Source organism: Leopardus geoffroyi, chromosome C1 (genome assembly GCF_018350155.1).
Source record: "Leopardus geoffroyi isolate Oge1 chromosome C1, O.geoffroyi_Oge1_pat1.0, whole genome shotgun sequence".
In the NCBI taxonomy this organism is placed as follows: domain Eukaryota; kingdom Metazoa; phylum Chordata; class Mammalia; order Carnivora; family Felidae; genus Leopardus; species Leopardus geoffroyi.
This window is the reverse complement of record NC_059328.1, coordinates 85,428,431-85,455,595: the sequence shown is the minus strand read 5'-3', so window position 1 is coordinate 85,455,595 and position 27,165 is coordinate 85,428,431. Positions and strand designations below refer to the sequence as shown.

The 27,165-nt window shown below is 37.4% G+C and overlaps 2 protein-coding genes across 3 annotated transcripts in view; one reads left to right on the top strand and one right to left on the bottom strand.

Moving 5' to 3' along the window:
* Positions 1–20,484, top strand: part of SASS6 (SAS-6 centriolar assembly protein) — a 59,228-nt gene extending 38,744 nt beyond the window's left edge. For both annotated transcript variants that reach the window (XM_045478405.1, XM_045478404.1), the window contains 3 exons: positions 15,771–15,868; positions 18,306–18,400; positions 18,500–20,484. In XM_045478405.1, coding sequence (XP_045334361.1) covers positions 15,771–15,868; positions 18,306–18,400; positions 18,500–18,606 — 300 coding nt within the window. In that variant the 3' untranslated portion in view covers positions 18,607–20,484. The remainder of the gene's footprint in view (positions 1–15,770; positions 15,869–18,305; positions 18,401–18,499) is intronic.
* A 263-nt stretch (positions 20,485–20,747) lies between these two features.
* MFSD14A (major facilitator superfamily domain containing 14A) overlaps positions 20,748–27,165 on the bottom strand; it is a 43,669-nt gene continuing 37,251 nt past the window's right edge. The window contains exons 9-12 of the mRNA XM_045478406.1: positions 25,887–25,999; positions 24,670–24,767; positions 23,117–23,280; positions 20,748–22,072 (exon numbers count right to left, since the gene is read on the bottom strand). Of these exons, the coding sequence (XP_045334362.1) occupies positions 21,866–22,072; positions 23,117–23,280; positions 24,670–24,767; positions 25,887–25,999 (582 nt within the window). The 3' untranslated portion in view covers positions 20,748–21,865. The remainder of the gene's footprint in view (positions 22,073–23,116; positions 23,281–24,669; positions 24,768–25,886; positions 26,000–27,165) is intronic.

Here is a 27,165-nt window from a genome sequence, read left to right as displayed (position 1 = left end):
ACCAGTTTGCGTTCCCAACAACAGTATATGAGGGTTCCTTTTTCTCCACATCCTTGCCAACACCTGTTTTTCCTTTCTTTTTTTCTTTTCTTTTCTTTTCTTTTCTTTTCTTTTCTTTTCTTTTCTTTTCTTTTTAATGGTTTCTTGAATATTATTGTTTCTTCATGAATATCTGCATATTCAAGTGTGGTTGCATCTTGGGATCAAATTTTGTCTTGAGAATTATGATTGAATTGCTTTTTCATTTTTTTCTAACTTTTTTTTTAATTCCAGTTAGTTAACAATGTTATTAGTTTCAGGTGTACACTACAGTAATTTAGCAGTTCCATACATCACTGCGTGCTCATCACAAGTGCACTCCTTGATCCCCACCTCCTATTTAACCCATCTCCCCTTCCCCCTCTCCTCTGGTAGCCATCAGATTGTTCTCTGTAATTAAAAGTCTTGTTTCTTGCTTTGACTCTCATTTTTTTCCTTTGCTTGTTTGTTTTGTTCCTAAATTCCACGAGTGAAATCATATGGTATTTGTCTTTCTCTGTGATGTATTTCATTTAGCATTACAATCTCTAGTTCCATCCATGTCGTTGCAAAAGGCAAGATTTCACATTTTTATGACTGAATAATATTCCATTTTGTATATGTACTACATTTTTATTCATTTATCAGTTGGTGGACACTTGGACTGCTATAAACATAGGGGTGCATGTATCCCTTTGAATTAGTGTTTTTGTGTTCTTTGGATAAATATCCAGTAGTTTGGTTGCAGGATCATAAGGTGGTTCTATTTTTAACCTAAAAAAAAAAAGTTTTTTATTTTGAGAGAGAAACAGTATGCACGTGCATGAGTGAGGAAGGGGTGGGGTGGGGGGGTAGGGAGAGATAGCATCCCAAGCACCCTCCATGCTGTTAACACAGGGCCCAATGCAGGGCTCAAATCCATGCTGTGAGATCAGGACCTGAGCCAAAATCAAGAGTCGGGCACTTAACCAGCTGAGCCACCCAGGCGCCGCTCTATTTGTAACTTTTTGAGGAAACCCCACATTGTTTTCCATATTGCTTCTTTATTTTAAACAGCTTTCCAAGAATATATATAATGTCCCAAATGAGGACAAGAAATACTACAGACTCTTTCCAGATAGTTGCCTAGTTTGTAGGAGTAATTATGGCTCACAAGATTACCTTTCTTACTGTTCTTCTGGAATTGGAGAAGTCATTATAACAAGGGTATTCTTAGAAGCAAGACTTCTAGAGTTTCCTATATCATTGATTTTTGTATTCTTTTGATCTTGTATCCTCAACAGTTAAAAAACAAAAGAAAACGGTTTTTAAAACACTTTGAGCTTGAATCTTTAACACATGAATATTTATTTGTGAATTGTATGCTTATACTACTATGCTTATTATATACAGTATAGTTTACTGGTTAAGAAGGTGGAATCTGATGTTAGAATTTAAATCCTGTCTTTGTCAATGTGAATTGGTTCAGCCACTGAAACACAAAAAACAGGCATCTAACTCTTAATGCTTCAGTGTCTCTACTTGTAAAGTAAAGCAGTAATTTTATCTCCTTTACTGGGTTATTGTGAGGGTTAGGTAAGTTAATATATTTGTTTAGAATAGTGCCTGGGACATGATAAGTGATTTATTATTTTATCTATTAAATACTACTAATAGAATACTCAGAAATTAAAGAGTGAAATTGAAAGTATATATAAATCAAATTTATAAGATTTTCTTCTCCTACCTCAATGCATGGTATTATCACCACCTACTTTGAGACCACAGATCTGGTTAGTCTGGTGCTAGCAGATATTGTGATTAAAACATGATCTTTTTACTTGAAGTAAAAAGAAACCATTTTATTTCATGACATTGAAATTGTGATATATCTGGTGTCTTTAAATGTTACTGTTGGGATTTAGTACATTCAAGTAGATGCTTAACTGTGAGGATGTAAAATAAAATGAGTTAAATTAACATAAATTAGGCAAGAAACAAAATCATGCTGAAGGAAATAGAGAGGAGTGTTTTAAAAGATTGTGGCATGCTGACAAATAGAACATTTGATAATGTCATGGTGTCTTGTTCAGTTGAGTGTCCTGACTCTCGATTTTGGCTCAGGTCATGATCCCAAGGTCATGGGATTGACTCTGTGTCGGACTGTGTACTGAGCATGGTGCCTGCTTAAGATTCTCTCTTTCTCTTCCTCTGTCCCTCTTCCCTGTTTGCATGTGCCTTCTCATTCCACATAAGAGTAGAACGAATGAATAAATAGCTTCCATTGAAAACAAATTTGATAATTTCTGAAGTAAGATAGACAAAATAATTTCTTTGTTTTTGAAGACAGTAGGCAAGGATTCATTCATTCAATAAATATTTATTTAATGAATTTTTACTATGGCCATACATTGTTCTAGTTGCAAGAGACACAGCACTGAGCAAGACAAAGTCCTTGCCCGTATGGTGCTTATGTTTTGTGGTGAAAACTCCATTATGATTGCTAACTAGAGTATCTTTTAAACAGAACTGTTATCGGGGCGCCTGGGTGGCGCAGTCGGTTGAGCGTCCGACTTCAGCCGGGTCACGATCTCGTGGTCCATGGGTTCGAGCCCCGCGTCGGGCTCTGGGCTGATGGCTCAGAGCCTGGAGCCTGTTTCCGATTCTGTGTCTCCCTCTCTCTCTGCCCCTCCCCCGTTCATGCTCTGTCTCTCTCTGTCCCAAAAATAAATAAACATTGAAAAAAAAAAATTTAAACAGAACTGTTATCAAGAAGATGTTTTTGATGTCAAAGAAAATGCTTGTGGTGAAATCACTTAAACACTTTCAGAGTGTCTCATTCTGATTCTTGTGTGGGATAAACCTTTAGGGTCAAACATGATCAGTTTTCATCATTGAGGCTGTAATGTGAGGATTTTCTGCCATGAGAAAGTAGCTATCTAAGATCAGATGATTGGTTTATCTTGATAATGTTTAGCCCACAATGTGTATTCAGAGACAGATTTTTATCTAGAGATAACATTTCTCAGTTAGACTCAATACTTCATTCACCATGTGGTTCTAAATTAATTTTTGCTTATTTTGTGTTAACTATTTTAAAAAATAATATATGAGCATGGGAAGCTTCCTAATGTATAGGAGGATATACTATCTAAATGTCCCTCCCGTGGTCCCCAGTTTTCTCCTCAGAGAAAATCATTGTTCGGAGTTTTTTATGCTATGTTCCAAAAATATTTAAAACATACACAGGATATATGTGTGTACGTGTATAAATGTGTGTTTGTATGCATGAGTGTATATGTAATCATAAATAGTACATGCCCACTGTTCTGTGCCTTGCTTTTTTTCATTCAGTAGTAGTATTATGGAATAGGTCCGTTTCTATGTATTAGAATGTTAATTTTTGTTATTTAATGACTTCTTAGTATTCCAGTATATGCAGGTACTATATTTAATTTAACTAGTGCTCTGTTAATGGATGATCAGGTTGTTTTCAATCTAGATATTCATACCGTGCTTCAGCAATTATATTTGAATATGTATCTTTATGGCCTTTTACCAGTAGATTTGTAAGATAAATTCTTATTTACTTATTTTCATTTTTTCTTTCTTTTTAAAAATTTATTTTAATTCTAGTATAGTTAACATATATAGTTAAGTTAGTTTCAGGTATATAATATAGTAATTCTGTAATTCTATTACTCAGTGCTCATCAAGATAAAGTGTACTCTTAATTTCCTTCACTGATTTCACCTATCCACTCATCCCCTTACCCTCTGGTAACTATCAGTTTGTTTTCTATAGTTAAGAGTCTTTTTTTTGGTTTGTCTCTTTCCTTTAGTCATTTGTTACTTAACTTCCACATATGAGTAGAATCATATGTTATTTTTCTCTGACTTACTGAACTTAGCATTATACTGTCTTGTTCTATCCATGTTGCGAATGGCAAGATTTTTTTTTTTTTTTTGAGCTGTATTCCATTGTGTATATATATATGTACACCACATCTTCTTTATGTGAGATAAATTCTTAAAAGTAACTGGGTCAAAGATAATTTGGTCTGTCTGGTGACTATGATGAAAATTAGTATTTCCCTCATTGAGAAACATCAGCTTTGTATTTATAGTTGGTTTCCTCATCTATAAAATGTCTGTTTCTTTATCCATTTGTTTGCTTGAGATGTGTAGCCCTTAAAAAATGACATCATAAGCATTTTTTATATATATCTTGGTCACTAGTCTGCTGTGGGTTTTATATGTTAACGTACTGTTTTCCAATTTTTGCCTTGTCTTTTTATTCTTTATGGTACTTTTTAAAGAAAAATTTAAAACTTTATTAAAGTATAATTTATATACCATAAAATTCTCCCATGGTTAAGTTTACAGTACAGTAAATTTATAGAGTTGTGAAACCATTATGACAGTCCAATTTTAGAGCATTTACATGTCCCCAGAAGGTTCCCTAGTGCTTATTTGTAGTTAATCCACACTCTTGCCCCCAGCCCTAGGCAAGTACTGATCTGCTTTCTGTCTATACATTTGCTTCACTACATTTCATATGAATAGAATCATACAATATGAAGCTTTTGTTGTCTGTCTGCTTTCACCATGTTTGAGGTTTATCCAGGTTGTAGTGTGTATCACTAGTTCTTTTAATTGCTCAATAGTATATCATTGAATGCATATGCCACCATTTGTTTATCTCTTCACCATTTGATAGACATTTCAGTCACTTTCAGTTTGGGGCTATTACAAATAAAGCTGCTTGTGATTGTGTATAAGTCTTTGTATTTCTCTAAGGTGAATACCTAGAAATGGAATGGCTGAAGATATATATTTCATTTTTAAGAAACTACCAAACTTTTCCAAAAGTGGTTGAACCATCCATCAGCAGTCTGAGAATTCAAGATATATTTTTTTTTTTTCAACGTTTATTTATTTTTGGGACAGAGAGAGACAGAGCATGAACGGGGGAGGGGCAGAGAGAGAGGGAGACACAGAATCGGAAACAGGCTCCAGGCTCTGAGCCATCAGCCCAGAGCCTGACGCAGGGCTCGAACTCACGGACCGCGAGATCGTGACCTGGCTGAAGTCGGACGCTTAACCGACTGCACCACCCAGGCGCCCCTCAAGATATATTATATTCTTGACAACAGCTGGTATGGTGGATTGTTTACTTTTAGCCATTCTAATAGGTATATAGAAATCTCTTATTGTGACTTCTAACATGCATTTTCCCTAATAGCTAATGAAGCTGAGAGCATTTTTTCATGTGCTTGTTTGTTATCAGTGTATTTATTTTGGTAAAATATCTATTTAATCTTTTGTCCATTTTTTTTTAATGTTTATTTATTTTTGAGAGAGAGAACATGAGTAAGGAAGGGGCAGAGAGAGAGGGAGACACGGAATCCAAAGCAAGCTCCAGGCTCTGAGCTGTCAACACAGAGCCCGATGCAGGACTGGAACTCATGAACCACGAGATCATGACCTGAGCCAAAGTTGGATGCTTAGCCAACTTAGCCACCATCACAAGTGTACTTCTTAATCCCCATCAGCTATTTAGCCTATCCCCTCACCCCCCCCCCCCCTCTGTAACCATCAATTCTCTGTAAATAAGAGTCTCTTAATTTGTCTGTCTCTTATTCCCCCCCCCCATTTCCCCCCCTTAAATTCTACATGTGAATGAAATCATATGGTTATTTTTCTTTCTCTAACTTATTTTGCTTAAACTCTCTGGCTCCACCATTTTATTGCAAATGGCAAAATTTCATTCTTTATGGCTGAGTAATATTCCATTGTATATATATACCCCATCTTCTTTATCCATTCATCAATCAGTGGACACTTGGGCTACTTCTGTAACTTGGCTATTGTAAATAATGCTCTAATCAATATAGGGTGCATGGAATTATTTTCTTAATTTCCTTTTCTGCTACTTTATTATTAGTGTATAGGAATAACCGATTTCTGTATATTAATTTTATATTCTGCAATTTTGTCGAATTCACTTATTCCAATAGTTTTTTTGTAGAGCCTTTAGGGTTTTCTATGTTTGGTATCATGTCATCTGCAAATTGTGACTACTTAATTTATTACTTACCAATTTGGATGCCTTTTATTTTTTCTTGTCTACTGTGGCTAGGACTTCAGTAGTATGTCAAATAAAAGTACCTAGAGTGGATATCCTTGTGCTGTTTTTGATCTTAGGGGAAAAGGTTTCAATTTTTCACTATTCAGTATGATGTTGGCTGTGAGTTTATCATATATGGCCTTTATTATGTTGAGGTGTTTTCTCTAAACCCACTTTGTTGAAAATTTTTTATCATGAATGGATATTGACTTTGTCAAATGATTTTTATTTAGTGATTGAGATGATATTTTTATTCTTATTTTTGTTAAAGTGGTGTTTCACATGTTGATTGTTTTGCAGGTATTGAACCATCCCTTGCATCCCAGGAATAAATCCCACTCGATCATGGTCAATGATCCTTTTAATAATGTTGTATGTGGTTTGCTAATATTTTGTTGAGGACTTTTGTATCCATGTTCTTCAGGGATATGGCTTATAGTTTTCCTTTTTTGTTGTGTCTTTGTCTGGTTTTGTTATGAGGGTAATGCTGGTCTTATAGAATGTATGTTTTGAGGCTTTCTTTCCTGTTCCTTTTTTTTGGAATAGACTAAAGAGAAAATAGGTATTAATTCTTCTTTAAATGTCAGATAGAATTCACCTCAATCCATCTGGTTCTGGGTTTTAATTTGTTGGATATTTTTTGGTTGCTGTTATTTTTTTTTACTGGAAATTTGTTCAAATTTTCTGTTTCTTCCTAATTCAGTTTTGGAAGATTGTGTATATTTAGGGATCTGTCCTTGTCTTCTAGGTTGAATTTGTTGGTGTATAATTTTTCATTTTAGTTTCTTACAATCGATTGTATTTCTATGGTGTCAGTTGCTACTTCCTTCACTTCTGATTTTATTTATTTGGTTCCTCTTTTGTTCTTGATGAGTCTAGTTAAAAGTTTGTCAATTTTGTTGATCTTTTCAAAGAACCAGCTGATTTCATTGATCTGTTCCAGTGTTTTTTTAGTCTCTGTTTCATTTATTTATTTGTGGTCTGATCTTTTATTTTTTTACTTGTACTGGCTTCGGCTTTGTTCTTTTTCTAGTTCCTTTACATGTAAAGTTAGATAGATTGAGATTTTTTTCTTGTCTTTTGAGGTAAGCCTTTATCACTATAAATTTTCCTCTTCAGAATTGCTTTAGCTGCATCCTGTAGATTTTGGACTGGTGTGTTTTCATTTTATTTTACTTAGTGTATTTTTCTACTTCCTCTTTGATTTCTTCATTTACCCAGTGGATATTTAGTAGTGTGTTGTTTAGCCTGCATGTGTTTGTACTTTTTCCAATTTTTTTCTTGTAATTTCTTTCATAATGATTGTCAGAAACGATAGTTGATAGAAGTTCAATCTTAACATTTATCGAGACTTGTTTTGTAGCCTAAGAGATGATATGTCCTGGAGAATGTTCCACGTGTTTTGAAAAAAAATGTGTATTCTATTGGTTTGGGGTAGAATGTTCTGTATATATTTGTAAAGTTTATCTGGTCTAATATGTCAGGGTGCCTGGGTGGCTCAGTTGGTTGGGCATCCGACTGTTGATTTTTGGCTCAGGCCACAATCCTAGGGTTATGGGATCAAGCCCCATGTCAGGCTCAGTGCTGAACCTGGAGCCTACTTGGGATTCTCCCTCTCTCCTCCACTATTTCCTCTCCTCGCCCATATCCCTTCCTCGAGGTCTTTCTTTCTCTCACAAATAAAGATAAAAAATAAAATAAAAAAAATTTTAATATGTCATATAAAGATCCTGTTTCCTAATTGATTTTTTGCCTGGATACAGTATCCATTGATGTAAGTGGGGCGTTAAAGTCCCCTACTATTATTGTATTATTGTCAATTTCTCCCTTTATGTCTGTTAATATTTGCTTTATGTATTTAAGTGCTCCAATGTTGAGTGGGTAGATATTTACAGTTCTGTTCCCTTTAAGGATTGATCCCTTTATTATCATGTAACGACCTTCTTTGTCTCTTGTTACACTTTAATGTCTGTGTTGTGTGATGTAAGTATTGCTACCTAGGCTATTTTTTTGTTTCCATTTGTCTGGAATATCTTTTTCTTCACTTCACTTTCAGTCTTAATGTGTCTTTAGGTCTGAAGTGAGTCTCTTGTAGGCAGCATATAGATGGGGCTTGTTTTGTTATGGGAACATTCCATCACCCTGTATCTTGATGGGGCCATTTAGATCCTTTACGTTTTTAAAGTAATTCTTGATAAGTATGTACTTATTGCCATTTTATTGTTTTCTGGTTGTTCTTGTAGTTCTTCTGTGTTCCTTTCTTCGGTTGCTCTCTTCCCTTGTGATTGATGACTTTCTTTAGTGTTATGCTTGGATTTCTTTCTCTTATATGTACCTGCTATAGGTTTTTGGTTTATACTTACCATGAAGTTCATATATAACACTCTGAGTATATAACAGTCTATATTATCTTGATAGTCAATTTTAAAGACATTGTAAATGAACTTTATTTTTACTCCCTCCTCTTCACATTTTTTGTATAAGTTTTTATAGTGTCCATCTTTTTAAAAAAAATTTTTAACGTTTATTTTTGAGAGAGGGAGAGACAGAGTGCAAGTGGGAGAAGAGCAGAGAGAGGGAGACACAGAATTGAAGCAGGCTCCAGGCTCTAACCTGTCAGCACAGAACCCAACGCAGGGCTCGAACTCACAGAACTGAACCGTGAGATCATGACCTGAGCCGAAGTCGGACACTTAACTGACTGAGCCACCCAGGAGCCCCTCATAGTTTCCATCTTTTTATTTTGTGACTCCCCTTAACTAATTTTTTTTAGAAATAATTGAATTTAGTACTTTTCTAACCTTCATACTAACTTTGTGAGTGATTGCTTAATTATCTTTATTGTTTGTTTGCTTTTATTCATGAAAGTTTTTCTTTTCCTAATTTTCTTTTAATTATGGCCCTTTCTTTTCCACTTAGAGGAGTCTGTTTAACATTTCTTTTAAGGCTGGTTTAGTGATGATGAACTCCTTTAACTTTCGTTTGGGAAACACTCTTACCTTGCTGGGTAGAATATTCTTGGGTGTACTTTTTTTTTTTTTCCTCCCTGTCAGCACTTTGAATATATCATGCACTCCCTTCTGGCTTGCAACGTTTCTGATGAGAAATTAACTGATAACTTTATGGGATTCCTTTGTAGCAACCAGTTTCTTCTCTCCTATTTAAAAAGTTCTGTATCTTTACTCTTTGTTATTCTAATTATGTGTCACGGTATGGACCTCCTTGGGTTCATCTTGTTTGGAGCTCTCTGTGCTTCCTGGACTTGGATATCTGTTTCCTTCCCCAGGTTATGTATTTTCAGGTATTATTTCTCAAATAAGATTTCTGCGCTTTTCTCTTTCTCTTCTTCTGGGATCTTTTTGATGCGACTGTTTGCTCTCTTGATGTTGTCCAGGAATCCCTTAATCTATCCTCATTTTTTATTTTATTATTTTTTTTAACATTTATTTATTTTTCAGAGACAGAGGCAGAGCATGAGCAGGGGAGGGGGAGAGAGAGAGAGATACAGAATCTGAAGCAGGCTCCAGGCTCTGAGCTGTTTGTTAGCACAGAGCCTGACGCGGGCTCGAACTCATGAACTGCAAGACCGTGTCCTGAGCTGAAGTCGGGCACTCAACCGACTGAGCCAGCCAGTCGCCCCCTCATTTTTTAAAGTCTTTTATCTTGGACACCTGGCTGACTCAGTTGGTGGAGCATGCAACTCTTGATCTTAGGGTCATGAGTTCAGGCTCCATGTTGGGGGTAGAGTTTACCTAAAAGAAACTTTTCGTTCTTTGCTGTTCATCTTGGCTGCTTTCCATTACCCTGTCAGGTTGCTGATTTGTTCCTTTGCATTTGCTAATCTGCTGTTGATTCTTCTACTGTATTTTACATTCAGTTAATACAGTTCTGATTAGTTTTTGTGTATTTTCTCTTTGTTGAATTCTGAGTTCATCCATTCTTCTCCACAGTCCAGGGAGCATCTTTCTGACCATTACTTCAAAATCTTTATCAGATAGATTAGTTATTTCTGTTTCATTTAGTTCTTTTCTGAGCTTTTGTCTTGGTCTTTTCATTTGGAGCATATTTCTCTCTCCTTTTGCTTGACTTTCTGTGTTTACTTCTCTGAATTTGGTGCAACAGCTGTTTCTCCTAAACTTAAAGGAATCATCTTGTGTATGGTCATCTCCTGTGTAGATTGTGTATGCCTGGTGACCTTGGCTGGCTGGCTGGAGGTATGGCTTGTGTGGGCTGGGCATCATGGGGTACTTTGTCCTGCAGCTGCCATGGTGGGAGGTCCTGAACTGAAGCAGGCAGGGGCCAGGGTGGTCCCAGAGCTCTCCATGCAGAGGATATCCTCCCAGGACAACTGAAACTGAAGTGGACACTGGCCAGGGCTTCCCGTGTCACTCTACACAGAAGGCACCCCAATAAGTCATCTGGAGATGATGTGGCAGTGGGTTTGGAGGTCCTGAGGTATTCTTTACTAGGGGTGCCCTGGCAAGATGTCTGCAGCTAAAGTGGTGAGGGCCTGGAGTGTTCTGGGGTGCTTTGCCCCTCCTGTTACTGTGGTAAATGGCGGGAGTACAGTGAGCGCTGATTAGGGGTGTTCTGGTGTGCACCATGCTGGGGTCGCTGAAGCAGTCTTCCAGCTAGGGTGGCCAAACCCTGTTCTCATCCACACTGTCAGGGCTGAGCAAAATAAACTGTGCCACTTGCCAGCCCCTCCAACCCAGAGAGAGTTCCAACAGTTCCCTCCACCATGTGGCAGAATTCTAGGGCTGGATCTTTTATTCTAGTTGCTCTTTTAAATTGCAGCTTTTTTCTTGTTTCCCAAGGTGTCTGGAAGTGGTGTGGGCTAGGAGCCCAGGGCTGGCTGAGGTACCCTGTCCCCTGTCTGCGCTATCAAGGTGGAGGGGGAATGTAAACAGTCCTCACAAGCCCTTGTGGCTCAGACAGGGTACAGCAGCTCTCTTGCTTTTGGCAGAATTCTAGGACTTGATCTTTTATATTCTAGCTCTTCTTTTTAATCTGAGGCTTTTTTCTGTGCGTAGGGCAGGTGAATCAGCTCACAGTTACTCAGTACTATCCTTCCCCAGTGTAGTTCGCAGTGTTGACATTGGGTGTTTCCCTTTCTTACCCTGTCTCCACCTTTTGCCATTCTCTGTCTATATTTGTTATGCACAAGTTGCTTATTCAGCCTTCAGCATCTTCAGGAGGAATTGCTCTATAAAGAGGTAGATTTGGTGTGTCTCTGGAGGAGGTGAGTTCAGGGTCTTTCTACATTGTCCTCTTCCTACGTTGCCATCAAAATCAACAAGTTTCTGTTTCCTTTCAGCATTTTGAAGAGGTTATCCTGTGTTGCCTGGATTGAATAGTTTCTGGCAAGTCATTAGTAGTCATTTTTTTAGCACTTTTCCTCTTTAGAAAGTGACTTTCTCTGGGTGCTTTTCACATTTCCTTTTTTTTCGTTTTTTTCAGCAACTTATTTATAATATATTTTGGTGTGGTACATGTATATCATTATCCACTTAGGGCTTTTTATTGAGGATCTGTGTATCAGGGGTTTATGGTTGACAACTTGGAAAATTCTGGTCATTATTTCTTCACTTTTTTTCCTATTATTTTCTTTCAATATTCCATTTATACATGGTTGATCCCATATTTTTCTGTTGAGACTGTTCATTATTTTATGCTTTATTTTACAATCAAATGCTATGTTTTAAAGTCACCTATCTTTTTTTTTTTTTTCTGCAGTGTTTAATATGCTGTTATTTCTGTCCAGTTAGAAATTTGTGTTTGAGGTATTGAATTTGCCATCGCTGCAAGTTCCATTTCATTCTTTTTTATATTTTTCATTTTTCTCATACTTTCAGTTTCCATTAAATTCTTTTTGATCGTTATCTTTGTTCTAACATCTCTGTCCTTGTCCTGTTATCATTTCTGTCATTTCTGGATCTGTTTCTATTGACTCTTTCCTTGGTGTTACATTTTCTTAATGTCATCTCTAGTAATTTTTGATAGACTGTGGAACACTGTCAGTGGTTACATTGTTGACCGTATGTGTTTTGTTATCTTCCTTTAAAGAGTGGCTGGTAGGATTGCCTGGGTGGCTCAGTTGGTTAAACTTCCAAATTCATCTCAGGTCATGATCTCATGGTTCATGAGTTTGAACCCTGCATTGGGCTCTGCACTGACAGCTCAGAGCCTGAAGCCTGCTTCAGATTCTGTGTCTCCTGTCTCTCTGCCCCTCCCCTGCTCATATCCTGTCTCTCTCTCTCAAAAATAAATATTAAAAAAAAATTTTTTTTTAGTAAAATAAAGAGTGGCTGGTATTTAAGTTAGTTGTGGGTTCCCTTGATCCCTTTGGAGCATTCTAGGTTTCTTTCATTTTTTTTCTTTAGCTTTACTTGGGTGCATCTAAAGTAGCTTTTACTCAAGAGATAGTTCAGCCCTTCTACAAAGCTGTGATCCTTTGTGGCTCTTCACTGAATGTCCTAAATGATTACCATGTGTCTCCATGATTATGAACCTTAGAAATTGTTCATGTGAAAATTCCCATTTCTTTTTTTTTTTTTTTTTTAACTTTTTTAACGTTGATTGGTTTTTGAGAGAGAGAGAGAGAGTGCGAGCGAGCAGGGCAGGGGCAGAGAGAGAAGGAGACACAGAATCCGAAGCAGGCTCCAGGCTCTGAGCTGCCCAGCATAGAGCCCACTGTGGGCTGGAACCCACGAAGTGTGAGATCATGATCTGAGCTGAAGTCAGATGCTCAACCGACTGAGCCACCTAGGCACCCCTCCCATTTCTTTTTTTTAGTCTTGGGGCATTTTTCCCTATGCATGTGGCCAGTACTAAGCAAAAATTCTAAGGGATCCATGTGCAGATTTCCAGAGATTTTCCTTTATAGCTTCTTTCTCATCAGAATTCTGCCCTTTAACTTTCACTTATCCCAAACTCCCTAAATTCTGATGTTGATCTATGTTTTCCCTCTGTACCTGAATTTAGGGTGTGCCTCCAGTTGGAAAGCTGGGTCATTGATGGGGAATTACATTTCTCTCAAAGGTTACATACAACCTGTGCATTGTCTGTTCAGTATTTGAGACCATTCTTTTTATTTTGTACAGTTTTCTAATTTGTGATTGGTGCTGAAAATTATCTTATGAATTGCTATCTGATACTTTAATATTCCTCACCCATATTTGTTTTTTTTTTAATTTTTCAATGTTTATTTTTGTGAGAGAGAAACAGACTGCAAGTGGGGGAGGGGCAGAGAGAGAGGGAGACACAGTATCTAAAGTAGGTTCCAGGCTCTGAGCTGTCAGCACAGAACCTGATGTGGGGCTCAAACTCATGGACTGAGACATCATGACCTGATCCGAAGTTGGATGCTTAACCGACTGAGACACCCAGGCACTCCGTATTTATTTTTCTATAAGGAATATTAGAGTCAGCTTGTTGCACTTTAAAAACTCCTTTTTGTGTTTAAGGTTATCATGTGAAATGCATGGATTAATGTAGGGAGAACTAATATCTTTGGAATATTGAAGCTTGATAGTACAGTAGTATATACCTTTTTAATTTGTAGTTTTAGCCTATGAAATTAGTATCTATCTATTCCTATTTTATTGACTTTTTACCAAAAGTAGATATTTAATGTTTTCTCCTGCCTTTTCCTTTTGTATGCAAGTGGTCATAATTTTTTTTCCATCTATTAGTTTGATTATGTGTGTACATTTTTCTGATATAGAACCCATTTATAAATTCCTGGTGTGAAACATGCTCAGTCATCTATTTTAGTTTGGATTTTGTATAGATTCTTGGGTTACTTTTGTTTTAAAATTCTAATTCCTAGCCTTTCATTTAGAAACCATAAATATAACAGACTTTGAAAATTCTTGAAAAGGGAAGAATTCTCAGAATACATGCTGTATATGCATCATGGTTATAAATAGGGAGAAAACTTTTAGAACTATGACACTTGCTTATTTAAAAATTTTTGGGGTGACTACGTGGCTCAGTCGGTTAAGCATCCAACTTCAGCTCAGGTCATGATCTCGTGGTTCAGGAGTTCAAGCCCCATGTCTGGCTCTGTGCTGACAGCTCAGAGCCTGGAGTCTGCTTCGGATTCTGTGACTCCCTCTCTCTCTGCCCCTCCCCGGCTCATGCTCTGTCTCTCTCAAAAAATAAATAAAAGTTAAAAAAAAATTTTTTTGAGTATATTTATTTATCTTGAGAGAGAGCGTAAGCAGGAGAGGGGCAGAGAAAGATTCCCAAGCAGTCTCTGCACTGTCAGCACAGAGCCTGACAGGGGGCGGCAAGCTCAAACTCGCAAACTGTGAGATTGTGACGTGAGCTGAAATCAAGAGTTGGATACTCCAGGTGCCTGGGTGGCTCAGTTGGTTAAGCGTTCGATTTCGGCTCAGGTCATGATCTCGCAGTTTGTGGGTTCGAGTCTCATGTTGGGCTCTCTGCTGACAGCTCAGAACCTGGAGCCTGCTTCGGATTCTGTGTCTCCCTCTCTCTCTGCCCCTCCCCTGCTTGCTCTCTCTCTCTCTCTCTCTCTCAAAAATAAACATTAAAAAAAAAAAAAAGCATTGGATGCTCAACCAACTGAGCCACCCAGGTGCCCTGATACTTATTTAAGTGCTGGGGTTAGAAGGCATTGACCCCTGCATTGTCAAAAAATCATGTATAACTTTTGACTTCCCTCAAGTTTACTGTATTTCATATATATATGTACGTGTGTGTGAAAAAAAAAATATATATTTTTCCCGTCTTCCCCATGAATGTATTTTATATTGTGATTGAAACATAAGAAGTTGCCAAATGATTACAAACAAAGGGAATGTAGAGGAAGCATACGGGTAGGCTGGACTCGCCCCTGCTTTTGGCACTCCTCATTCCACTCCCTGTGTGCATGGTTAGTTCACTGAGGCCTGAGCTGAGAGGCAGTAAAGGAACCGGCTCTGGAGAGAGATTCTTGCTGAAGTGGCAGGGCCAGTTACTGGTTGTAGTTGGGCAAGGATCAGAGAACGAAAGATACCACACAACTGGAGGGTCTGGGGAAACCCCAGAACAACAAGGAGGGAGCCTGCAGTGAAGAGCAGACAGCAGGCAGGGGTGCCGTCCACCATGGTGGATGTTCTCTGAGGTGGTGAGCTAAAATCCCCAGGGAACTAGCAGCTTATTGCTTGCCAGCATTTCCTGTAAGCAGAAACTAGGGAGTCAAGTGGATAAGGAGTAGGTGTTACTTCAGGATCCAGCTTTGCTAACTGGGCAGGGATGAGGAGACAGATGGTACTGCATTCTACTGGTGTACTGTATTTATTGACCAAAGTCCACATAAATAGCCCCTACAGTTCAAACCCATGTCGTACAAGGATTGGCTGCATTAGTGTTTATTTTTGTTTCAAAATAATTGTTAAGAGATCGTGTTGCACTGTTCATCTTGCTTCTATCACAGGAATATTTTTGGCAAGGAGAAATAGGATTTTTGTTGTTCTTAAATCTCTTCAGGAAAATGTTCTTGTGTTATAAAATAACTTGTTGAACCTGTTCTTCTATGTTCTAGATACATGAGAAAGAAGTTTTAACCATCCATCTCCATATGGAACTGCCTCCGTTCTCACTAACTCAGTTACATGAGGTGTTTTCCCTCTTCACAGGTTCAGTTTAACTTGCAGTTTACAAAACCAAATACGTCACTAGGAGATGTTCAAACAGGAACAACTATTAGTATGCCTTGCTCAACTGATAAGGAAAAGTAAGTACTTGTCATAAAATTTAATGTTTGCACTTTTGAAAGTCATCCTAAATAATTTTTATCAGTGTTTGAAAGCTTTGATGCCCACTTATTTATCTGTGACATTTTAAGTTACTGATCAGTGGGATTGAAGCTAGAGTCACTTTTCTTTGTAAGAAATAGATTTCCCTGGGCGCCTTGGTGGCTTATTTGGTTAAGCATCTGACTCTTGATTTTGACTCAGGTCATGGTCTCACCGTTCATGGGATCAGGCCCTGTGTTTGGCTCTATGCTGACAGCATGGAGCCTGCTTGGGATATATTCATTCATTCATTCATTCTCTCTCTCTCTCTCTCTTTCTCTCTCTCTCAAAATAAATAAACATTAAAAAAAGATTTTCCATAATTTTTTTAAACTGTAAGATACAGTTAAACATACAGTAAAATTTTATTTTTTAAGAGACTTTCCTACATAACTGAAGATCTCCCTTTCATATGCTTTTGGGCAAGTAGATTAGAAATCTTTTTAATTCCTCTTACTTGGTGGTTTTTGTTTTTTTTTTTCCTGTATGGCTGTGTTTGCCTCTGGAAAGCTCTCCATTTTTCTGAATTAATGCTGCTAGTGTAAAGTGCTCTGAGAAGCCAGCTCTTTCAAACTGCTAGAATTCTTTGCTGAGAATAACAAGGCTTGTGAGATTGTCCCATACCTAACAAAATAAGCTTTAATTTGTGACTTCTGTTTTGCCTGCTCAGAAATTCCTTCCTATTTTTTAGACCTTACACAGGTTTTACATAGTGAAGTTTGTAACGCATGAAAACTTGTTTCTGGGTATTCTTCATGTTTGTAATATTTTTTTCTTATTAACTCTTCTTAGTTAAAATTTAATCACTTTAAGGCCTGTCATGAGCTGGCTCTTATTCATTGGCTTCTAAAATTGGCACCAACGCGAGTATTATAGTAGTTGGTGAGCCTCTTTTTAAAAAAAAGTCAGAATTCTTTGAAGTCCTGAAATTTTTATATAATCTCACACTTGTTCAGGAGGTGGAGCACCTGCAAATCGTGTTAATGGTAGAACTTCGTGTTGATACAGTTAACTCTCATACACCCAACAGCAGTTTTACTTGCAGAACATATGATGATCATATTTGTGGTACAAAATCAAACATAATCGTGTGTCCATAAAATTAGCACTGGTCAGCTATTTTGACTGTTTTCTCTTTTAGTTTTTTTTTTCCTTTATTCATTGTCAGCTAGGAAAAAGTGGCAGTGGATATCAAAGGTTAAAAGTTAAAATTGAAGGAAATACGTGTTCACCCACTTAATTCTTCTCTGAAAATTGGAAAAAGACCATTTAATTTTAAGAATGTAATGTCATTGTTTTACAAGTGCCTTTAAATTCTTGTTATAAGGAACTACTAGAGAAACTTAACACTGGATGGATTTAGAAAGTAGGACTATGGTAGTAGAAAAGGGTAATATATGACTACATAAATGCCCCTCCCTGTTTTTTCGCAGTTGATACTTGTGTTTATCTGACTAGAATTCATTATTGTGTATTAATTTTAATAGTGCTTATTAGTGACAACTGAAGTATTAACAAAATTTTGAAGAGCTTTTGGCAAAGGAAAGATCTTACTCATTAAATACAAGATGAAATAGAAGTTATTAAATAATAAGGGTATTCTTGAAGCACGAACATGTGTTTTCATCATGTATCATCACTTAAGTGCTGCTGTTTTACAATTTCATAGTACTAGACTTTCATTTAGCCTACATTCTTAAAAAGAATTTTTTTATAATGTTTATTTTTGAGAGAGAGTGAGTGGGGAAGGGACAAAGAGAGAGGGAGACACAGAATCTGAAGCAGGCTCCAGGCTCCTAGCTGTCAGCACAGAGCCTGACGTAGGGCTCGAACCCACGAACCACGAGATCATGACTTGAGCTGAAGTCAGACGCTCAATTGATGGAGCCACCCATGCCCTGCTAGCCTACATTCTTTATCTTAGCTCTTTGACTTATTAGTGCTACTTAGTTTACTGGGAAGAAGGGTATTTTGGCTTGTGGATAAATTGTTTGCTTAAGAAAGCACTTAAGAGGTGCCTGGGTGGCTCAGTCAGTTAAACTCAGTCGTTTGACTCAGGTCATGATCTCACAGTTCGTGAGTTTTCATGAGTTTGAGCCCCGCTTCGGGCTCTGTGCTAATAGCTCAGAGCCTAGATCCTGCTTAGAGTTTTGCAGCTCCTTCTCTCTTTGCCCTTCCCTGCTCACGTTCTGTCTCTATCTCAAAAATAAACAAACATTAAAAAGAAATTTAAAAAAACACTGAAGAACAAAGCTATAAATATAACTTATTTTACATATAGTATATGTATATATATATAGATTAGACAAACCTTCAGGATTAACTATTATGGTGAAAACAAGACTTTGTAAAAATAAATACTATTTTCCTTTCAAGTGGTGCAAATTTAGGGCTGGAATCCAAATATCTGAAGAAAAGGGAAGATAGCATTCCTTTACGCGGACTCAGCCAAAATCTGTTCAGTAATCCAGGTGAGAAGACATTGTTGAAATGGCTTGTACATTGTGGATTCACTGTATTATATAAAGATTTGGTGAATACAAATAATGTTTTTCTGTCCTCATTTGCAGACCATCAGAAAGATGGCACTTTCGGAGCAGTACAGACATCTTCAAAGCCCCCTGTGCTCCCTTCTGCACCGTCAGCCTATTTCCCTGGGCAGTTAGCGAACAGTTGATGCTGGTGTGACCTTTTACTTTTTATTGAAATTTTAGAAATTCACAGGGTTTAAAAATATATGAACAGCATAGATCAAATCCTAAGCCAAGCAAGTTTCCAAGGTTACTTGAGCTTAACGTATTAGATCGTTTGGATCCTTTTTAAAGGACCGCTGTCTTTTATGGCAAGCTAGAGGAGCCCATGGGGGATTCTGAGTGAGGATTCTGAGTAAATGACACTTTTTAGTGTGTGAACACGGTGTTTTATAGAGTAGTATGAATTTTATTAAACGGATCCTTAGAAATTCTCAGAAGTTCCAAGGAAAGAGTTGGTCCTTTTAAGGGACATTCTAGTTCTATTCAGTATCTGGGTAAATGAAAACCTGCTCAGACAGAATATGAAACCAAAGAATGTTAATAATTCATTTTATTTTCATTGGTAAAATAAAAGTTTTGACACCTGAGAATTATGAGGGAAAATGATTATCTCCAAAGATAACCTATATTATTGATGTTTATAGTAAAGGGAAAAGTCCTAAAATTACCTTAAATGAATGAAAATAAATCCTTCATAGCAAATAAATATTTTCCTTGCAACCTCTTTAAATTAGCTATTAAACAAGTCTACTTATTTTGATAAATTATAAAAATAATTTGGACAGCATCTTTACATAACCAGATTAGGCAGAAAGTGCTTTTAATCATTTGAACTGCAAAGTTTATAGGATTTTAATGTTTTCTGGAAGTCTTGACACATCTATTTTTTTCTCTTTTTTGAATTTCATGAGTTTGTTTTGCAGTTACATCTGTATTAGAATATTTTAAAAATTAGTACTATAAAAAATACTGGAAGAGCATCATGAATATTCATTGTATTTTTTATATCAATGGGTTCATTTTAACGTTTGCTTAATAAAGTAGGCAAATTGAATAACTGTTAGAAGTTAACAGCTGTTTTCCCTGTAACCAAGTGTTTCAAGTAAGAATTACTTGGAAAAAATTAGGTAAAAAAAAATTCACCCAGTATCAGAGGGTCCCCAATTTGTTTTCTTGCTGACCACCACCCAGTACAGAGCAGCATTCTCTTATGAAACCTATAAATCAGTTTTTGTTTGCAAAGATTGCTAATACTTGTGTGATATTTAAAAAACTATTTTGAAGAGGGGCGCCTGGGTGGCTTGGTTGAGCATCTGATTTTGGCTCAGGTCATATCTCAAGGCTCCCGAGTTTGAACCCTGCGCGTCGGCCTCTGTGCTAGACGGCTCAGAGCCTGGAGCCTGCTTCAGATTCTGTGTCTCCTTCTCTCTCTGTGCCGCCGCCCCCTCAGTCTCTCTCTTTCACAATAAAAATAAACATTAAAAAATTAAAAAAAAAAAAAACTATTTTGAAGGACCTCCCTCACCACACAGATGAAGAAAGAGACATTGAAGACATTAATGGCATACCAGTATCATTGGGTTCACGGTAAGACAGAGAATCTTTGCTAGTATTTTTCTGAAGCCACGATATTGAGTCCTATGATACCGTGAAACGTTGCTGGCAGTTGCAAACAATCTTAACTAGGGGATTTATTCTAAAACATTTAGTAACCATTATGGGGTTGGATTTTTGTCATTTAAATATACTATATTAATATTAGTAAGAATACTTGGTTACACTAACTTCAGAGCACTTCTAATCATCTGGAAAGTAACCTCTTGGTGGTAATCTTTCCTGTAAATATTATGTGATATGTATAAAACGACAGTGTTTGGATGGGATTTATGATCTACAAGTAGTTCTTTTTTATTTGAAATTGTTTTGCAGTGTACAGTTGTACATGTGTTAATAATCACCAGGTTGCAATGAACGTATTTCTGTAAACTGTGAGCTTTGTTAATAAAGTATTTATGGAGTGAGACATGTAAAAGTATATGAAAACATAAACCGGACTCATCTGCAACTACCGACTATGCTTAGAATTTACTTGCATTTAATTTATGGACCAGGGTTTCATTTCTTTTGTCCTCCTACAAGAGTATTTTGTAGTACGGGAGAAAAAAGGGATTGAAAGGGAAAAGGTGTAAAGCTTTGATTTGTTACTGTAAAAACGATGATGGTAACAAAGCCCAAACAGACCTTCAAGGGAATCACAGATCAAGACTTTTCTTTTAAAAAAAAATCATTAAAATATTTAATTTTATTAACAGAATATTTACATTTCGTTTAAGACCTTATTTAACCATAGTGAATGTTCCAAGTTTAAAAAGCATTGCGCAATAACCACACACAAGATGAAAACAGTGTAAACTATACAATACTTTATGTACAATTTTTACAAAGTAACACTTTTTTAAATAATATAACTGGACACAAAAATATACACTTTAGAGAAATTCACATCAGGAATTGTATAAAGCTCTCTTCTAGGGTCCTGAAAATTTAGGACAAACATTAGCTCTGTAAATAAAGTGTTACTGTGACAGTCCTGAAAGGCCACTATATATATTTATCTACATACAGATATCACATTGACATTTTCAAGGCTACCAGCTTTACTATATAATTTTAGATTATGTATTCAAGTGTTGAGGTTCTTATGATTATGCAAACATTAAAAGAATAGTGGTAGAAGTAGCTGGGGAAACAAATTCGAGCCAGTGTTTAGATTTACAGACTCTACCCCAATTTAAATTCTAAATGGCTGATACTTTCTCATTTCAAAAACAGTGGTGAATGTTTTTAAAATAAAATTACTACAAACAAGCTTAAAACATGATTCAGATTTAGTACAATTTTCTTAAGTTTTTTTTTTTTTAAATGCAAACAGTTCATTTACCATTTCTTTACTTTAGTGCATCTGCATTAAGGCTTTGAATTATTTGACCCAAGATTTTACAATGTTAAAACTAACAGGTCCATAACCGTACTACCTACTCTGTCTCACTGTGAGTCAGCATAGAGTTAAAGCTCAACACCTGAAGGAAATGGTAGCAGAGACGTTGCTAGTATCTAAGAAGGTACGTATATAGTTTTTAATTAAAGGATGTATAATAAAACAAAAAAGCTTAGTGGCAAGAAATTGGTGCTAATAAACAAAAGGTTTCTTTTCAAAAGAAATTGTAACATCTTTGGAAAACTGTCCGGTTCTGGTTCTTTCTTTAGTTCCCACGAGTTCATGCAGATACATTTCTTAAGACAATCTTAAAGTACATTGAGATGGAAATGGAATGTACATCCAGAACTACAGGTGAAAACTAAGACCTGGGTGTGGTAGAAAAGTCTTCCTGATTTCAGTCATCACACGTTCGTGTCCTGGAGTAAAGGTTCTTTGGCCTCTCCTGGCGCTTGTGTACTATGGGGATGGCTGTGACCACCACAGTGCTTTCTCCAGCTGCTGGACCGCAAGCTTAAATTGGTATGTTCTGGAATAAACAAGGCAACGAGCAGAGCCAGCAGTACGGAACAGGCTCCAAAGAGGAAGGGGGGGCCAGGGATGATCGAATTCTGAGGAAGGAAAAGAGAATTAGGATTTTTGTACAGAGCATCTCTGCTCTTAAGAACTGCTTATCTTTTCGTAGTAACAGACTGCCATGAATTATAAGCCAAGACCACCTCTCTTTCTCCATTAAAGCCATGGTTAGAACATGCATTTGCTTTTTAGAAGAAAAGGGACACGCTCACTATAATATTCTGAGGATAACAACTGGTCCCAAGAAACAGCCAAAAGATTGTTTTAAAAACAGCCTATGCAAAAATATACTGTCATCACAAAATCAGAACACGTTCTATGAGCCTTCGCTTAATCTGTTCAAGATCTCAAGAGTAATAAAATTTATTATACACTATGAACTACAGTAACAGAATCCATGACTATTTTCTTTAAAAGGTAAATATATTCTCTAGAACTAAAGGTGAAGAAAATACAGCTAATGCCGTTACCATTAAGAATCAAACCTTTGTTTTAGTCCAAATTACATTCATTCTTAGCAAAAACTTGCACTGCCAGTTTAACCTGTGGATAGCCCACAAACAAACACTCCTTTTCATTTAAGAGTACTCTTAGCTGGTTAGATCAGTGTGGAACTCTGCTGAACAAGCAAGGAAACTGATGCGCTGTTTGCATTGGCTAAAATGATCGTGTTTGCCCTTCACATTTTCAGTTGTATGGGGGGAAAGTACAGCAAACAAGTGAACAAAAGACGTTTGTCAACACCTAACTGACTTTTTGTACAGGAGGCAGGCTTAATATGGGGAACTCCCGCAGTACAGAAGTCCCAGATGAGACACAAATTGTACTACAGATGAACGGTTGTTAATCTATGCCGTTATGTGTAATAGGACAAACCAGAATGTTTAAACAATTCTCGAAGGAAAAGTTATGTCCAATTTCAAAAAGGGGTAGACAGGAGAACACAGTCCTTTTAGGCTTTGGTTTTTAAGTGTTGTAGATCTAAAATAATCTCATGTAAAAACTTTAGTGACCAAAACCCATTTATCTTGTAATCCAGCCAAATGAACTATATTTTCACCATGTGAATGAGGAATTACCTGTTCAAAGTGGTGCTGTGGGCTTGTGTTGGTTCCCAAGTCTGTTCCTGTCATTGGCAGTTCTTTAAGTTCCACATGGAATATGTAGAAAATGAATCCATAAAGAGCTGGTCCCAGACCATTGCACAGTCCTCGAATTCCTGTTATCATTCCTTGAACAACACCTAAATCGTTTACACAAATTATGTAATGCTCCGCTTACTTTTTTTTTCCTACCTTAGAACCCATACAAACAGTAAGTCAATCTAAAACCAAAGCTTTCTTTACTCAGACACTAGCAATTTACTACGATGACATTAAAAAGTACTCAGAGGACATCAGCTCTACAAAGCGTAAGCAGCAAATATGAAGTCAAGGTATACCCAACCCATACACAGGCCTAGTTTAAATAAGTGGGCAAAAGCACTTTATTTCCCTTTGAAACATCGCCGGCTAAAAATAAGGCATTAGTTCACAAGCATAATTGTTAAAAACTGTCCCAAGCAGCTATTTAAGACCCCATTGCATCAAATATAGACCCTTTTTATAGAGTTTGGGTTGGGGTGCCTGGCAGGTGGCTCAGTCAGTTAAGCATCTGACTTTGGCTCAGGTCAGGATCTCAGTTTGTGAGTTCGAGCCCCACACTGGACTGTCTTGTGTTGGCAAAGAGCCTGCTTCAGATCCTCTGTCCCTCTCTCTTTGCCCCTCCCCTGCTTGTTCTCTCTCTCAAAATAAATAAACTTAAAAAAAATTAAAAAAAAATTTTTTTTTTTTTAACATTTACTTTTGAGACAGAGAGACAGAGCATGAACGGGGGAGGGTCAGAGAGAGGGAGACACAGAATCTGAAACAGGCTCCAGGCTCTGAGCTGTCAGCACAGAGCCCGACGCGGGGCTCGAACTCCCGAACTGCGAGATCATGACCTGAGCCAAAGTCGGCCACTTAACCGACTGAGCCACCCAGGCGCCCCCCCAAAAAAATTTTTTCTTAGGAGTTTGGTTTTTTTTCTCTGGGATCTTCTCCCAAATGTAAAATGCACTATGCTTTAGCCACAGGCCTTTCCTTTCTCATTTAGCAACCAAGTGATCATTGCCACTCTTGTAACACTCCTTTTTTCCCTTATAACTAGAGGAAACATACCCTTTTCAAAGAATTATTTATCTTTTAGCGTCTCAAGAGGCAAATGTTCCTACCACAAAAGCATAAGACAACAATGTTGTCTATGTCTTTAACTGAAACATAAGATTTAAATAAAAGGGTTATTTAAACCCAAGGTGTCCAGCCCATCCATCAGAGTAAACACTTAATAGTGAATATGCGGTGGCTGACCTAGATCACTCGATCTTCTTGCGAGAGAACAGACAGGGCCACACATTGAGAGAGAGAGACATAGTTGTGTATCCACCTAAAGACAGTTCCCTGGACTCTGCTTTTCCTCTTAACAGTGAAAGCAATTTTAAATTCTTTATCCTAAAGATCCATTTATGATTCTGTACTTAGGAAGGAGACAGAACATAGCATTAGAGTATTCTGAGCTTTTAAATAATTATCATCATGCATTCTTATCAGCTCACCTTGTTGATCAGCATCAGCGGTTCGTGACACAAGGGCACTGACAGCTGGAAAGGTAATGCTAGACATGGCTGCTACTGCCCCAGCAGCCCACATCATCCTGTAACCAAAGCAGCCAAACAAAAATAAATTCTCCACTGTGCCTGTCAGTAAAAATACACAAAAATCCAAGTAACTTGCTGCAAAATGGCTGTGGTGCAGGGAAAAGGAGAACTGTACTTGCTCTATTCCTTCCTTCCTTCCTTCCTGTGTGACTCTGGGCAAGTTACTTCGAGGTCTGGAGCACTGGGTGGGGATGGGGGCACTCTGAGCATAGTGGGTAATACACCTAACGCAACATCATTACATGTTTCCCAAGCCAGTAACTCTTCAGGCAGTGTTCCCACAGGCTTGTGATTCAGTGTGAGGATACAGATCTGATCTAAGCCTTGCATGTTCTGGGCTTGATACGTGAAATGTTTTTGATAATTTAAATTGTGAGCACCTCTTTGTAAAAACTAGCCTGGAAAACAAAACACGCATCAACACGCTCTTGATGCTGACTCCTATCCAAATCCAAAGAGATGATACGTTCAGGTGAATGGAACATCAGTGGAAAGCGTGGACTCCGGTCCCGTGATTGTGAACACAGAGGTGTGCGCAGGCAGCCTGACCTCAACATCGCTCTTCCCCTCGCTCTGCAGTGCAGACTGGCAAGAGAAGCAGAGAGACTTTTCTCTGGCATGAAGCCGGGACCAAAACAATTGGGCTTTTCTCAGTTAACTTCCAGTGTGTCATTGTCATCAGTAATGACCACTGGTGTTACACAATACTTCTCTTCTAACCAGAAGAACAAAAAAGGCAAGTAACGCTAGCTTTCAGAGCTTTGCTGCTTTGAGGTTATGTTTTTTCCTAATGAAGATACAGATTAAATGTCCAGTAGAGACTGAAAAACTAAATCTCATTTTAAAATGTCCCATTTTAACCTGTCCCATAGATACAAAAGAATGTCACACCTTTCTATCCTCAAGCCAGTCTCAAATATACAAATACCCAAGTGAGAAATCTGTATTATATACATTAGACAGGAAAAGAAAAAAGCACAGGAGAAGACAGATTAAAGTCTAATACTAAGCCTTAGATGAGAAGCAAATACAAACAAAAAGTCTGTCAATTATAACCTCAATAAAGCTGGAAAAATAAAAAAACAGCAAAATTAAAAAAATTAAGATATACCTACCAAGGTTCTGAACCAAAGCCATACCATGCCAGCTGTAATATTTGAAATCCAAGACCCAATAAAATGGTGTTCTTATTTCCGATTGACCGCATAAGTAAACTCAAGACTATGGTCTAGAAAAGAACAAAAACCAGAATAGAACGGTTTATACCAGAAAAGAGCTTTAAAAAAAAACAAAACAAAAAACTGGTGACTTCCTTCAATCTGTAATCTAAGATTACCACTTTTTTTTACATTTTGGCTTTTCAACAATTGCCCTGAATATATCTTGAGACCATTATTCCAGGTCACAGACAGCAGATGAAAGGTTCCTCTGCTGACACAGATCCAGATTCAGGGAAAAAGACAACTGGAAACAGCAAAGTGAGCTTTCTGTTGAGTACATGTCTACTGACCACCTAAATCAGAAATTGTAAGCAGTAGCATCAAAAAGTTCAAACTAATGATTTGGAGATCCTGTTACATAATAGCTTTAAAAGTTTTTACAAGTCCAAGTTAATCCAAAATGCTTATTGTTCTGACTAAATACAAATAAAACAGTACAACAATTACTCTACATCCTTCATCCAAATTATTGCTGACACCATGATGCTTGGCAAACAGTAAACAGACGTAACAAGTATCATATGGGAAAAGTACAGTTTAAGAAACAGCGCCTTTGGAAAAACCGCCTGGATCATAATCTTGGCTCTCACTGTATGACCCTGGGCAAGTTACCTCACTCTCAAACAGTGTCTTCCAAAATGGCAAGAATATTACCTACTTCAAAACTCTGTCATGTGGGTTAGATGATATTTACATAAAGTGCTTAGCACACAGTAAGCATTTAATAAGTATTATGAGTGGATGGGTTTTATTTTCTTTCAAAGCTAACAAATTTAGCAATGATCTGGGGACATTAGAAAATATTTTTTGCTATTTTAATGAAAGTATTAAATATACTACCTAAAATAGCTAGTAAGTCCATACAGGAAAAAGTGAAAATAATTCAGGAAATCACTAGTTGATAACTGGCTGACATTAAAAAAAAAATTTTTTTTTAACGTTTATTCATTCTCAAGAGAGAGACAGCATGCACGGGGGAAGGGCAGAGAGAGAAAGAGAGGGAGACGCAGAATCCGAAGCAGGCTCCAGGCTCTGAGCTGTGAGCACAGAGCCCGATGCAGGGCTCAAACTCCAGAATGGTGAGATCATGACCTGAGCTGAAGCCGGACACTTAACCGACTGGGCCACCCAGGCACCCCACTGGTGACGTTTTAAATGTACAATTATCAAACAG